The sequence below is a fragment of the Scatophagus argus genome, chromosome 2 (assembly GCF_020382885.2).
Source record: "Scatophagus argus isolate fScaArg1 chromosome 2, fScaArg1.pri, whole genome shotgun sequence".
Lineage (NCBI taxonomy): Eukaryota > Metazoa > Chordata > Actinopteri > Scatophagidae > Scatophagus > Scatophagus argus.
Window position 1 is genome coordinate 19,560,140 of NC_058494.1, and position 14,133 is coordinate 19,574,272.

At 39.8% G+C, this 14,133-nt stretch overlaps 1 protein-coding gene and 1 long non-coding RNA gene across 7 annotated transcripts in view; one reads left to right on the plus strand and one right to left on the minus strand.

Moving 5' to 3' along the window:
- Window positions 1–334: 334 nt before the first annotated feature.
- LOC124073933 lies at window positions 335–13,739 on the plus strand. Its single transcript, XR_006845746.1, has 5 exons — window positions 335–962; window positions 1,095–1,244; window positions 6,539–6,667; window positions 13,329–13,557; window positions 13,664–13,739. It is a non-coding gene; the product is annotated as an uncharacterized LOC124073933 (long non-coding RNA).
- Window positions 6,804–14,133, minus strand: part of sh3gl2a (SH3 domain containing GRB2 like 2a, endophilin A1) — a 33,772-nt gene continuing 26,442 nt past the window's right edge. The window contains exons 4-13 of one of the 6 annotated variants that reach the window (XM_046416459.1): window positions 13,337–13,480; window positions 12,876–13,009; window positions 12,629–12,787; window positions 12,092–12,195; window positions 11,847–11,962; window positions 10,860–10,874; window positions 10,691–10,702; window positions 10,203–10,214; window positions 9,482–9,493; window positions 6,804–9,366 (exon numbers count right to left, since the gene is read on the minus strand). In XM_046416459.1, coding sequence (XP_046272415.1) covers window positions 9,170–9,366; window positions 9,482–9,493; window positions 10,203–10,214; window positions 10,691–10,702; window positions 10,860–10,874; window positions 11,847–11,962; window positions 12,092–12,195; window positions 12,629–12,787; window positions 12,876–13,009; window positions 13,337–13,480 — 905 coding nt within the window. In that variant the 3' untranslated portion in view covers window positions 6,804–9,169. The remainder of the gene's footprint in view (window positions 9,367–9,481; window positions 9,494–10,202; window positions 10,215–10,690; window positions 10,703–10,859; window positions 10,875–11,846; window positions 11,963–12,091; window positions 12,196–12,628; window positions 12,788–12,875; window positions 13,010–13,336; window positions 13,481–14,133) is intronic. The other 5 variants (XM_046416466.1, XM_046416475.1, XM_046416481.1 and 2 more) reach the window with 5 other exon arrangements.

Below are 14,133 nucleotides of genomic sequence, written 5' to 3' on the forward strand. Positions count from 1 at the left end.
GTATCATGGATTATTATAAAATATAGATTATTCATTTACATAATTGTATACATCAGTACAGTCCAACTTGGTAATTGATTAGATTTTTTTGCACACTGTTTTAATTCTTACCATTCGACAGCAATTGTTTAATGCAGTCATTTAGTATTGTTGATTTTAATTTCCACAAAACATATATGTCATCTTTTTTTCTTTTTTTGTTTTTAAACCATTTTGCCTGCATTCTCTTCTGCTGTGTACTCGTGTATTAAGTGGCAGACAGCAAGTGAAGAGGACAGATGTGACAAATTGGTCCTTTCGTCAACTGGAAATCATTATGCAACGATTAAAGATGTAGAAGGTTTGTATTTGTCTAATAGTTTTGACATATGAATGAGTAAATATAAAGGAACTGATCAGTGGTCCAAAATTTTCAATGTAGAGAGTGTTTATTAAGAGAAATTAGTGCCTGTGACTGTACTGATATTTTGTTAAATTTGTTCCTCAAACCACCTACATGCAATAAGGTCAGAAACTGGTTAGAAGTTACCAGATGCACCACATCTACCGAGTATGTTTATCATCTGTGTGATCCTAGTAGAACAGAAAAATATGTGGCCTAAGATCATTTCTGCTTTATCTGGTGGATAACGAAGGGACAAGCGTGGAAGAGGCCTACAGCAGACCGTGTAGTTGTGTGATGTAGTGCTACTTAATTAAACTCTAAAGACATTGAAATAAAGTGAGCAAATGTGTGCATGAGTTTTGGGGTCAATCACTACATGAAACATTTGAAATGCTTCTGCAATATCAGCTTAATTGAACTTATATTGCCAAAAAAGTTGTTGTTGTTGTTGTTGTTGTTGTTGTCGTCGTCGTCGTCAGGGCTGCCCCTGTCTCTGTGTGTCCTCCTCACAACACTTCCCAAGGCCTCTGGTCCTCTGAGGACAGTCCAGACCCGGACGGAGCCTGACCAAGAGAGGGTGAGGTCTCTCTCTCTCTCTCACACACACACACACACACACACGCCAACAGACTCTTTGTGGTTAAAAATAGAGGATTTTGTGGTCATATTTCCGTGCACACACGCTTTGTCTTTCTCTGTTGGATTCCAGTGTGTAAGCTTGAATGACAGAGACCCTCATGGTTTTCGGGGGTGGGGAGGGCAGAGCTGGTGTTGGAAGTGAATCCAGAGCCGGAAGCAAACCTCCTCTCCTTCAAAACTGACAGACAAGCGCGGCGTCAGACCTCCAGAGACCCTCACGGTATGATTAACAAATATGTAAGAACACACACACACATACACAAACACATTCCTCCCTGTTGGCTCTTACATGCTTTTTTCAGTCCCCTCCTCCCTCTCTACTCCCTCTCTGCTGCTGCTGCCGTATAGCTGCCTGACCTGTCTTACTGCCTCGTTTGTCATCTCCAATCACTCGCTCTTTGAGCGGCCCTGACAGACAGGGGTATTAGCTGCCTCTGTCTGGTGTTGAGAGCTGGGCTTTCCTGCTGAATAGAGAAACTATGTATGAACGCCACAGGAAAACATGTAATGACACACACTAGCACACTCCCACCAGCAGCTGCTCCTTGGTGTGTGTGTGTGTGTGTTAAGGCTCACCATTCTCACCTCTTTTTTTCTTGATCTATACTCTTTGACTGATTATAATTTCCGGCTCCACCACTGTTTATTTGTGCTTTATGTTCTTATACCTTCTTCGCAGATGTGTGTTGAGAGTGTGTAAGAGGAAGAGAGAGTGTAGAGTGTGTAGACACCATCAGATACTTCACTTGGAGTAGCATTATAACAGTGTAAAGGTGCTTCATTAAAAATAAATGTCTTGTAATTGAGTAAAAGTATGTAAGTTTTATAAACCCGTACAGAAAGTACCAATTAAATAATTAATTTAATTCACCCCTGTCAGTGTTATGTATAACAGCACTGTCATATATCATTGTATTATCAAAACCAATGTAATAATGTTTAATTAGGTAATTATAATTTCAATGAAAATGTATTCAGCCTGAGCTGACAGCTTGGCCTCCAGTTTTGCCGTTTGCAGCTTGTTTGAGAACCACTCATCCAAACTAATTCATCCAAACGCCTGTTAGAACTTATTAAAAGCTTAAATTATTTGACCCCCTCGTTACTGTGGTCATAATGCAGAGCACTGTAGGGCTGCACCTAGCGATTAGCTTTTTTATACACTAATGACCGCAGACCCCATCTGATAAGAATTTTGTTTTCAGATGTTTTATCACAGAAAGTGTAGGAAACCCTTAAACAAAGTAGTCGGGGATTCATTGTGTTCCTTATGGATGGAATTACAGTGAAAATAAATATCTCCCCTTTTTTATTTGAGCCCCCCTCAAGGACCCGTGGTGGGCCTCAGGCCCCCCCTTGAAATCCGCTGACTAATTTAACTGAATATTCTAAAAAAGTTTTTTTCTTATTACAGCATTAATTTAACAATTAATTTTAATATAATATTTTTTAAAAAATTACCTCAATGAAGTATCGATATTTCATCAGTGCTGTGTTATATTGTTAATAATAAAAGACCCTGCTTGTCCAAAGTTAAGCTTTACCTGGAGAATTTTTACTCTCTTGAATGAAAACTTTCATCACTGGAGTAATATGCAGTTAAAATACTCACCGGCCAAAGTTTGGGCCCAGTGAAACTGAGCTGAAACGATGACTGAAACTGTAACAACAGTCCACAACTTTAAAGCCATTTTCTCACTCATACGTGTCTTTTAGAGCAAACAGGAGCCAGAAAAAACAACGTTAAATAACGTATGGTGTACTGCTAGGTTAACTTGTACTTCACCTAAGTGTTTCCATTTTATTTATTTATCTATTTTTCTATCTTTCTACTTACAGTATAGGATTTTAAAAGCAAAATTCAATTAGCTTATAAATTATGATGCAAGATTATTAAATTAAACTGGTCAGTTATACATAAATTAGTTAAAATTAGCTCTGTTTGAACCAGCTGCTATGAACAAAAATATAAAGATTTTGTCCTAATGAGAGTTGGCTGAATCAAAAAAAATTTCAGAAAGATCATCAGTGCGTCTCTAAAACAAAAACTAAACATTATAAATAATAATAATATATAAACATGAATTACTGCTGGACTGTTGCATTTAACTGTTTTAGTTTTAGCAAGGTGAAGCAAATTAACTGGAAATGGAATTGTATGTTAAATTGGGTGTAATTGAATTCTGTTAATTTTGGAGTCATCTTTGAAGTTTCTGTTCAAAGCCTTCTTAAGAACACACACAGTAGTATGGACAGTATATACAGTATCTTTTACACGTGCAAGTAGTAGTAGTAGAACCAGTTTTAATGGTGTGTAGCTCGTGGGAGGCACCTGAGTTTTCATTGTTCCCCCAGCCTCAGTGAATATGTGGAACATGTCTGTAGCTGGTGTGGGTGTCTTGCGGTCTGCTGCGGTTTGGGGTTGGCCAGAAAACATATGCAGCCTGCCATTCATGCATTAAGAGCTGTGGCTGATTCAAGTGTCAAATATGATGGAGTGGCTTATAACCCTGCCAGTTTAATCTTGCCATGGTTGGCTAGCTGAGAGGCTGACTGAGTGTGCAGCTTTTTGCTCCTCTTTACACGCAAACTAAATGAATCGTTGCGCCCAACTCGTGCAGACAGGCCAGTTTAGCTGGATTTCAGAAGGTAAACTTTCTAAACTTCGAATTAGCTCCTCTTGACTGAAAGCACAAGTCAGAGGCAGAGCCGAGGTAGAGCTGGTCAAGGATCATGTAGCATTCAAACAGGATGAGCTGTTAGAAATGTTCAGCGGCTACGTAAGTGTGTCGGTGACTGTAGCAGACACAATGGCTGTGAAAGGATCTTTGGAAAACGAGCTGCTGTCTCTGTGGTGCAGCGTCCAAACAGGCCACCCACCAGGAGAGAGGGTCTGAGGAATGCTTTTTACTGGATTGCTTGTCTCCCCCCTTACTACCCCCCCCCACCCCCCTCCCACACACACACTCCTCCGCAGACCTACCATGTTTGTGTGTATGCGTGTATGTGCCATTACATACATTACCTGGCTGAGAAGAGTGTGCTGAGTGAGTTTTTTGTGTGTAGTCAGCATGTGGATTTTCCACATGTGTTGTGGCCTCTGGTGTTGTGGTTTTGAGTTGGTGGTTACTTTTATTTAAAAACAAAATCTTACTGACAGACCATTCATCTATTTATTCAAGATTGCACAGGAGGACCTCTCCTTTTGTTGTTTAACAGTTTAATAGATTGGTGGATGTACATACATTTTACGTAGCAAAAATGTTAATTATCTGTTGATTGTTTTCAGTGGAACTCTTTTGAAAGTCTTTTGCAGCTCCTGAGTTGGCTGTGTGCTAAACTGTCTCTAGTGATGTCATCTGAGGCACACACACAAAAATAATTCAGGATGTTGAGTTAGAAAGAAGTGAAGCAAGAGGCTTACTGGACCTCAGTAGCTCTTTCATTATCTCTGGCTGAGGCTAGCGGCTCATACTGTCCATTTTATTGCTAATGAAACTAATTGTTTGTTACGGTTCTGTTCAAAGTTTCACTAGATCGTCAGTCTAAACAGACGTTATTCAAAGCCGAACCATAACTCCGAATCAAGATTCAAAGATCAAGTAGTTTTCATTATTCCATAATTTGCTTATTATTTTCCTTATTAATGGACTAACCTTTGTCTATAAAATGTTTGAAAAAAAATTCCAAAAGTCAAAGATATTCAGTAAATGATCAAATATGACAAAAGCAAATCAGGAAGCGACAGCCAAGAAAGTTCGTTATTATCAGTGAATAATCAATCAGTAATCAAAGTACTTGCTGATAAATTTTCTGCTGACCAACTTATCAATTAACTGACTAATTGTTACGGCCTTAAAAACAAGGATTGCTTTTCTCATTTTCAGAATTAAGCAGTGGAAGATGTTGAAATATTGATCACTGCAATTTAAAATAAAACAAATGAAATGACGGATTGTTGAGACGACAGGACTGACACTCATTTGTGGTGGCAGGTAAAAAACAAAAAGACTCAAGCCTGAACATTAAGTGACAAGATTAAATAAGAACAGATTTGTGGATCTTTGATAGCCTCCCCCTCAGTGATCTAAGTGGTCTAATCCACAGGGAAATGGACAGATTGAACTGGAACAGGCCTCTGTACTGTAAGGATCACAAGTGGATTTGCTTGTACACATTAGTAATTAAATGACAGTCCATATGTGTTTGTCCTTTAATGATCTTTACTGTGTTACGGATCCGTCATCTCCACTTTGTCCGTCTCTCGTCCCTCTTTTAGCTCAGGCCTGTGATGCTTGTAAGAGAAAAGGCGAGAAAAAATAAACTGCAGAGGTGGGAGAAAAAGATAATCGGTGATTCTGTGTGTGTAACTGCAAAAGAAGAAAACCTCCACACTGAGCACTGTCAGTTTGCCACCACTAGAGGGAGCGTTACTTCAAGGTTTCACCATTCAGCAGAGTTCAACAGCTTCATAAACAACATTTAGCAGGAGACGCCTTGTATCCACAATATCCACCAGTACACATACAACAGTCTGCCTGTTACCGTAGCTTGTGGTTGCAGATTCGTCTCATCCGCACCACGTCAAACAAAGTCTAGGCTGTGTCTGTGTTTGCAGTTATTAGGAAAGCAACAGGGTGTGTGACTGGGAAGACGACATGCTCTGATGCTGTTCAAAAGACCTGGCTGGCATCATGCGCTGCAGGATGTTACAGCGGGCTGCATGAAGCTTAACAGAGCAGAGCAGTGTGTGTGTGTGTGAACAAGGGTTAAACTGTGGGCATGTTGAGAGGGTGTAGCCAGATTGACCGGTGGTGACAGATAATGGGTGGATGGGTGTCACCTAACGTCTGATGTTGACTGTCCTGCGGCTGTAACCTGAGGTGGCTTATCACATTGTCAAACATATTACAGTTACTCTTATCTGATGCACAAAAGGCAGTAATGCAGTATTTTTTTTTTTTTCATTGTACAAAAAATATTTCATTTTGGGCTCAAGCAGAAGGCAAAATGAAAGGAGTGTAATTGCATACACTGAGCATCAGGTAATCAAGATACATTAAAAAGGTTACTGTGTTCTGCTAATACCACTCATCACATTTACTTACTCTAGTGCAGAAAGTAACTAGTTACTCCAAGTGTCACATGAATGTAGTGGAGTTAAAATTGCAAGTACCCATGTCTAATTTTACAGTACTTGCACTTTATAGAAGTTTACAGCCTGAGCAAATTTACTTTACTTTCACAGCGGCTGATAGCAACTGATTGAGGAGTTTACTGCAACTCGACCGTAATTCTTTATTTGTACAGTTAATGTCGTACAAAGTTTGCGTTACGTATCCCAGCTTACACGTGCATATTTTTCATATCTCTCAGGGCCTTTAAGATGGCTGAAGCTGCAGTCATGACTCTGATGATGTTGCACTAACAGGATTATTAAGATATTTCAGAATGTCTTGGAGGTACAAACGAGGTTTTCTTACCTGACCTATTTTTTTTCCCCCCTCTGGTTAGATTCTTTCAAGAGGACATGAAAGAACCCACCAGGAAAATGAATAATACATCCAGCTTGCACTTCTGTTTGCTGTGGAAAGTCCCTGCTGGTTCACCTCCATATTCTGCAAATAACAGCTAGAGACGGCGGTAAGGTATACTACATAGTTATCAAGTTATAAAATGATTTCACATTTACTTTGGGTTGTAAATAATTTCAAAAAAATCATCATTACAGACGACAGATAACCCGTGTGCATCTACGAACACAAAGTCGTCAGGGCGATGACTATTTCTTTGTGTTTATTTGAATAAATTACATTGACTTATCACATCGGTTTCTTTACATCAAGCATACAGTCTTAGAATCCGGTGCAAGAATGAAAGAAAACAAAGACAGAATTAAATATAACAAAGAAAAGAAAGAAAAAAAAAAACAATCCAAAGACAATCATGTGCAGCTCAGAGAATCCCTCCTTTCACATTGCTTCTGGATAATATACTGTATATATACATCTATACTGTATGTGTATACTTTTGTCACAATTACAAAAATAAGATACGTTACTGTAGATGCGCGACTATACACACAAGGTGAAAACAAAACACAGAAAAGCTGTACAGTCCTCATTGAGGGCAAAGATACACACGATTGTTAAAAAAAAAAAGTGAAAGAGAAAAAGAAGGAAGGTTTCTTATCGTCGTTACAAAAAATAAATACACAACCTTCAAACGGTATCATTTTTCTTCCCAAGCCAACAGAGGATACTGTCTGTTAGAGTTGTGCTTCCCCTCAAAAAACACTTAATATGGGATATCAGTTGATTTTGCATAATTTATCGTGATTTTACTGAATGTAATGAATTGGTCCTTTGATTAAAGAGACATCCATGTTTGTTTTGTATATCACAAATACCTCAGCATCAGAGGTCCTCTGCTACCCTGTCCCTGTGCATAACATGTACATTATGCAACCCCAAAATACGCGCCCCTCCCCCAAAATGCACGCAACAACGTTACAACAAGATGGGTGGGGGGAAAAAAAAAAAAAAATCCTACCACGGCTGCACAGATTATTCTGCAGAAGGGTTAATACGTCGTCGACACTGCAGAGAATGAAACCCCCAGGGAAGTGCTCAGCTGACTCAAACAAACTGAGGTCAGTTTTATTTCTAGACTAACAGTACATCAGTTAAAGAAAGGACGGAAACCCCACATAATATTGCGTACAACCATAAAGCAGGTTAGGGAAAATTAAACATGATGTATAGTCTTAATAATGTAGCTTTTTTTTTCTGAGGTGTAACATAATATGAGGGGTAAACCAGTGGCTTTAGTCCACACAAAAGGGTATTTAGTCCGAACAGACAAATAATTTCTCAGTCCTTTCAGCCATTTGTGTACTCCTGGCTATTTCCATTTTCATCTCAATCAATGGCAGACAGCTAAGCTACAGAATACTAATTGTACTAGTAGGGATGCAGCAAAAAGAGCTACGCCTTCAGCTGCGGAGAAAAACAGTTGCCCCAGTGGGCAGTTAAGTCCAATAAGTTATTATAATCACAACACATCCACCATTTTCACACAAGCTGCTGAGAAAATACACATCAGAGGATTGAAACTTATGCACCGTAGTTTTCTTACATCACTTCAGTTTAAACTTCACGACTTGTGTTTTCGTCATCACTCCACTAAACACTGGCTCAGATATGTATGTCACATACTTAAGGAAACAGTTTAACTCCTCCTGATGAAAATACCAAAGCACTAGAGGCTGCAAGCTTCACGCAGATTTACTGACGCTGTGCTGTCGTGAAACTGAAGCCAAAATTGCATTTGGGTTTTCGCAAGCGACTTTGGTCTGTACATCACATACGACCAATCACACGCTCATGTTGATATGTAAAAATAAATAAATAAATAAAGATACTATGGGTGATATTTGCTGTTCAGCCAGTTGAAATTGTTTACAACTTTTGTGAAGACATCCTGTGGACAGAATTTTTTGAGCATGACAGGGACACGGTTTCCCCAGAACCTGCCTGAGCTTGTCAGGAGATGATTACCATTAAGAAGCAGGATATTTAAAACAAAGCAAAATCAGATCAACATATTTTTTTAATAGTTAAAACGTTATAAACACTTGAAACCATGCTTGACCTAGAGTCTCTACCGAACATGAAGCACGTGGACTGATTTTTTTTTTTCTAGTATGTGAAAGAGAAGTTTCTATCTACTGTAGAGGTTTCCACAAAGTACAGTGAATGAGAGAAAGTGTGAATTTTTTTTTGTTTGTTTTTTGTAAAGCTCCTGTGATAAACTAATAACAGATTGACAAAAGCCAGGACAGGAGTGGATAAAATGACTATGGAAGTCTGAAGGTGCCTCCTGGGATAAGGAGAAGCAACGACATCAATGCTGATTTTTCCTCATTTAAAGTTTATACGCTCAATTGGTGCTTACTTGCTTTAATTTGTCGTCAATCTTTGTTATCATCTTCGTTCGTCATTGCGTTGTTGATGCTTTGGCTCCCTTAAAGTGGAGTACAGGTGGTTGGTAGGAATGCTTGGGAAAGAGGTTACTGGGAGAGGAACTGGAGGCCGGGATTTGATTTGCCACTGCTGCAGACACAGCTGGTTAGTGGTGACGTCCTTAGTGGGGCAGCGGCACCAGGATATCCACGTAGTTGATGGGGAAGAAGCCGGAGTTGCCATGCAGCATCCCCTCGTACCAGTTCTCGTCGATCTTATTGGTCAGAGTGATGATATCGCCTTCCTTGAAGCCTAGCTCGCCTTCATTCTCAGGGTCAAAATCGTAGAGTGCACGACAGCAGGGCTGGTCCATAGGGGCTGGACAGATAAGAGAAGAAAAGGAAAGTTTAAAAAAGAGGCCAGAGGAGGAGATAAGGTGCTGCATATGGATTAGAGACATAATGATCACAACAAAGGCTTGTGAAAGGCTCACCTGGAGACCTGGCTGAAAGAGGGAAAGAGAAGAGGAAGAGGCAGCGAGGAGGAGACAAAGCAAGAGAGAGAGACAAAACATGATCATCAGCAACCAGAAAATAATAATGACGTGTTCAGCGTTTAAAGCAATTGTCCTACACTTTGGGAAATTCTCCTTCTCGAGGAGAGGTAGATGAGAGCGTCGACACAACTCTCACATCTGTCTGTAATGCTGTAAGCTTTGCTTAGCATTAAGACTGGAAACGAGGAGAAACAAATCCTCTGTTTCATCTGCTGTGTGGTTTGCTTGTTGAAGTTTTTGGGTATTTTTAGTGTGTAATGGGCTCATTGTTGTCCCCAAGGGAACAGCCACTATTTTCAAGTATATGAGGTGCTGATGGCTGATTTTGTTACCTTTAGGCAAAGCCAAACTAGCTTCACAGTTACCCCTCCTGTGTTCTCCTGTCTTTTTTACCAAGCTAGTATGAAACTTCTTTTATATTTCTGAGTGAATAAGTTCATTTCCCAAAATGTCTAACTATTCCTTTAACAACATCAGAACGATGAACAATTTGATTAAAAAAGAGGGACAGAGGAGAAACCAGAGGTTAGACAGAAACAGCACTGCAGATGAGCTGCACTGCAGACAAAAATATTCAGAAACAAACATCTATTTAAGTATATTAAAAAAAAGAATGACAGAGAAATTTTGCATCTTTTCCCAAGTCACTCTTGCTCACCTGGAGATCTTGCTGTGAAGGGGAAAGGAGAAAACAAAGGTGAACAAAGAGCAGAAGTGTGTGTGTTTAAAGAGTACTTATTTTCTAAATGGATAAATGATGAATTGATGGGTAAGTACGGAATTCGCGTTGGTGAAAAGGTCAATAAACGAAGCGGGGAGAAACAACACGAATTGAAAAGAGGAGCCACAGACAGACAAAGAAACAGGAGGATAAGACGGACCAGAGGTCTGGCAAGTGAACAAAACAGAAAGGGCAAATGCTCGTCCGCTGGTTAGATTTTGTCTGTTACCGAGGTCTTTGTTCGGTGAGCCGACGGCACTTGTTTTTCTGCTGTTTGTTTGTAACATTTGAATGCAACAAATCGGAAGATGGACAAAAAAAAAAAAAAAAAAAAAGTAAAGTAAAAAAAAAAACCAAAACAAAACAAACAAGACGTGATAGGAGAGATATTCTCGTATCTCTCTGCAGATTCACTTTTATCTCACCTGGAGACCTTGCTGCAAAGAGGGAAGAGGAGACAACACGAGGGAGGGAAAGAGAGCAGCAGAAGTAGATTTGAATTTTAAGTGTAAATGAAAGGATGCCGTTGAAGAAATGATTTCATGAGCGCACGGACGGAGAAACATATTGACAGAAAAGTTTGACCTGGCTCACCTGGAGACCTCGCACCTGGAAGAATGAACAAAAATCATAAGGGGAAAGAGAGGAGTGCAGAGTTGTGTTAACGAGGTCTCGATTGATGGATATTCTGTTCAGTACATGTAATAAGAAAAAAAAAATTAGCAAAGAATAGAAATACACTGTAAATTCTCAACTTTCTGCCTTGTTTTTATTTGAAACGGGTTACTAAATTTATTAAAGATTTTTTCATACAGAAACATGATGTTCCTCTTCTGCTAATTGGAAAAAGTTGTTTTCTTTCATTTGAAACTCATGTCTGTCATGCATGTAAATGGTGTGTTGTGTGTGTATTTCTGCATTTTCTGTCTATGCTTACACCTACAACATTTTTTTATTAGGTCTCTCCTAAAAGTCTCTTTAAAAAATGATCTTAATGAGATTACAACATACCTCATTTAATTAAAGGATAAACTAACTATATTTTAACATATTTTAGGTTTCCATTTGTAGTATTGATTTTTAATTGGAACTGTTTATTATTCCTGCAAACCAAACAGACTCCATGCAGTGGGCCTCACATTGGAAAACCTCTAGCACCAAATCTTGTATCTGACCTGGAAGACTTTTGTTGTGAAAATTCTGCAGGAAATTCTTAGTTTCCAAAGTCTGACAGTAAGAAATTAAAGAAAACGGAATCAGTAGAACTTATGTTGTACTGATTATATTACACAGTATATAGATAACTCTAACTTGACTGTTGTTAAGTTTGTCATCATCAGTACATCATCAGTTTGAGAATTTACAGTAGAAATGAAAAAAAAAAAAACATCAAAAGGGTTGTCAAAGGTCAATTAATAGAAACTGGCCCAGAAATGATTGTTAACAGGCAAATACTGCTTCACACTTCATTGGTTTGTCTTCACATCACTTGACACAGTGAGACACCACAGTGTATATGCAGCATGGGGACTAGTTTCTGGACCTGTTTCTGAGCAGTGAGGTTTGTGTTGTGGGCCTCACCTGGAGAGCGAGCGCTGTGGATGCCTCCGTTGTGGTTCTCACTGATGGAGAAGTCCAGAGATGTACGTGGTTTGGGAAAGTACTCTTTCCTCGGTTTGTTAGAGGTTTCCCTTATCCTGGAAAGTGGGAAACACACAATCCCTCAACGCACAAATAACAGAGATTCTTCCATGTTACTGAAATTATATCCAATAATTTAAGGTAAAACAAACTGACCCAATGGAACAGGAAGTGTGAGTACTAACCGTTCGTCGACCTTACTCGAGAGCTGTGTGAGGATCTCAGCAGCCCGGCTGTGGTACTCCACCTGAGCCTGGACCAGCGCAGCGAGCTGGCTCACCTGTTCAATCTGTTAAAGATGTGCAGGATCTACTGTTACATAATGATGATTGTGAGAGCTGGTACACGTCACCCATAAAGAAATCTCGCCACAACGTCCATCATCAGCTGTACTGGAGCTTTCTATACTACAGTATAGCCTTTGGATGATCTTTGCAGAGCTGTTATGGGATTGTAGATAAAGTCCTTAAAATACAAAAAGAGAAGGCAATTTGAACACCTAAAACTGGGCAAGCTGGTGAGATATGATAGAAGGTTCCAGGACAGCTACTCATGGACCTTGTGGTGAGGTTATGGTACCACAGCAATAGCAGAAAGTACAAGACAGTACAGCAGACAGACTGGGACGACAGACTCAACAAAACACCAAAAACAAACCAAAAGTCTGGCTGTGTTAGTGGTGAATAAAATTAACGAGGCAAAGTGAAGTGAATTATCCCTACGTCGCTTTCCAACAGGTTGAACATGCTCTGCTCAGCAATCTCCTTGGAGTCGTCGAACTTCTCAAGCGCTTGTTTGATCTCATCCTCCGTCACTTTGCCCTGACGTTTCTTCTTATAATCAAAGTCCAGACGGCGACCCTGCATTTTCTTTAGGTGATGCTGCAAAAGAGGACCAAAAATTTGAATCCTCGACCAAAAGATGTCTGATTATGTTTTACTTTTTTTTTTTTTAATTTTTCACATCTACCTGAATCTCCTTCAGGTCTTTTTCATGGAGGTTCTGCAGTGGATCGATGAAGTTCTGCTTGACCTCCATGTCCAGAGCATCCTTAACTTCTCCAAGCTCACGCATGGCTTCCCCAACATCAATCAGAGCAATCCCTTTAAAAATACAGACACATTTAGGTGCTAAAAGGAAAACACATGAACAGCCCTCAGTCAGTGTATAATGTGGAAAAAAAGGTTCATCTCCAGCAACATTTTCTCATCAGTCTTCAACACATTTTGAAGACAGGTGTTTCTCTTTTAATACCTTCACTTGTGAGCTAAATAAAGCAAACATCTCGTCTGGAAAATAAGCTCATGCATTTTTCATCATATTGTTACTGCGTCCTTGAGGGAATACATTTGTGCCACTTTGTTCTTGTGAAGCCTATTAAAGTAACGCTCGTGCTTTTTCGCTTTCTGTGGCAATCTGCAGCGGCTCACCGAAGTTGGATTCCTCTCCGAGTTCCCTGCCAAACCTCTGCATGGTCTCTCCCAGGATGGTCTCGGTCTGCGTGTAGCCCGGTCCCTTCTCCTGCCCCCTCATACGTGACATGGAGTTCATCATGCTCATCTTAGCTCTGGTGGCTGTGAAGGCAAAGCATTAATGAAAACAACCACCACTTGGCTGAATCAATCTGTAGAGAGAAGACACAATGACTGAGGTGACAAATCAAGTCAAAATGCTGATTGTAGTTTGTTAGTAGATTGTTGTTTGCAGATGATTTGGAGCTTTTTATTTCCTGATTTAGCCTCATTCTTTCCAAACAGATATAATGTCAACACCCGAAGAGCTGAATCAGACGGATCCTGACGGCTATTAAGTGATACTATCGCTATTTGACTTGAAAAAAAAAAACAACTACATTGGTTGTATTAGTTGAAAAATGGCTGTAAACATGTATTACTGCATTGTTCATGATACAAGTACGTACACTATATAGACAAAAGTATTGGAATGGGGCTGTTTTGGGCTTGTGTTGCGCCCCTTACTTCCAGTGAAGGTAAATCTTAATGCTTCAGCATACCACGACATTTTGGACAATGCTGTGCTTCCAGCTTTGTGCCAACAGTTTGTTGAAGGTCCTTTTCTATTCCAGCATGACTGTGCCCCAGTGCACAAAGCAAAGCTCCATAAAGACATGGTTGGATGAGTTTGGTGTGGAAGAACTTGACTGGCCCACACAGTCTTGACCTCAAACCCCATCCAACAGCTTTGGGATGAACTGGAATGGAGACAG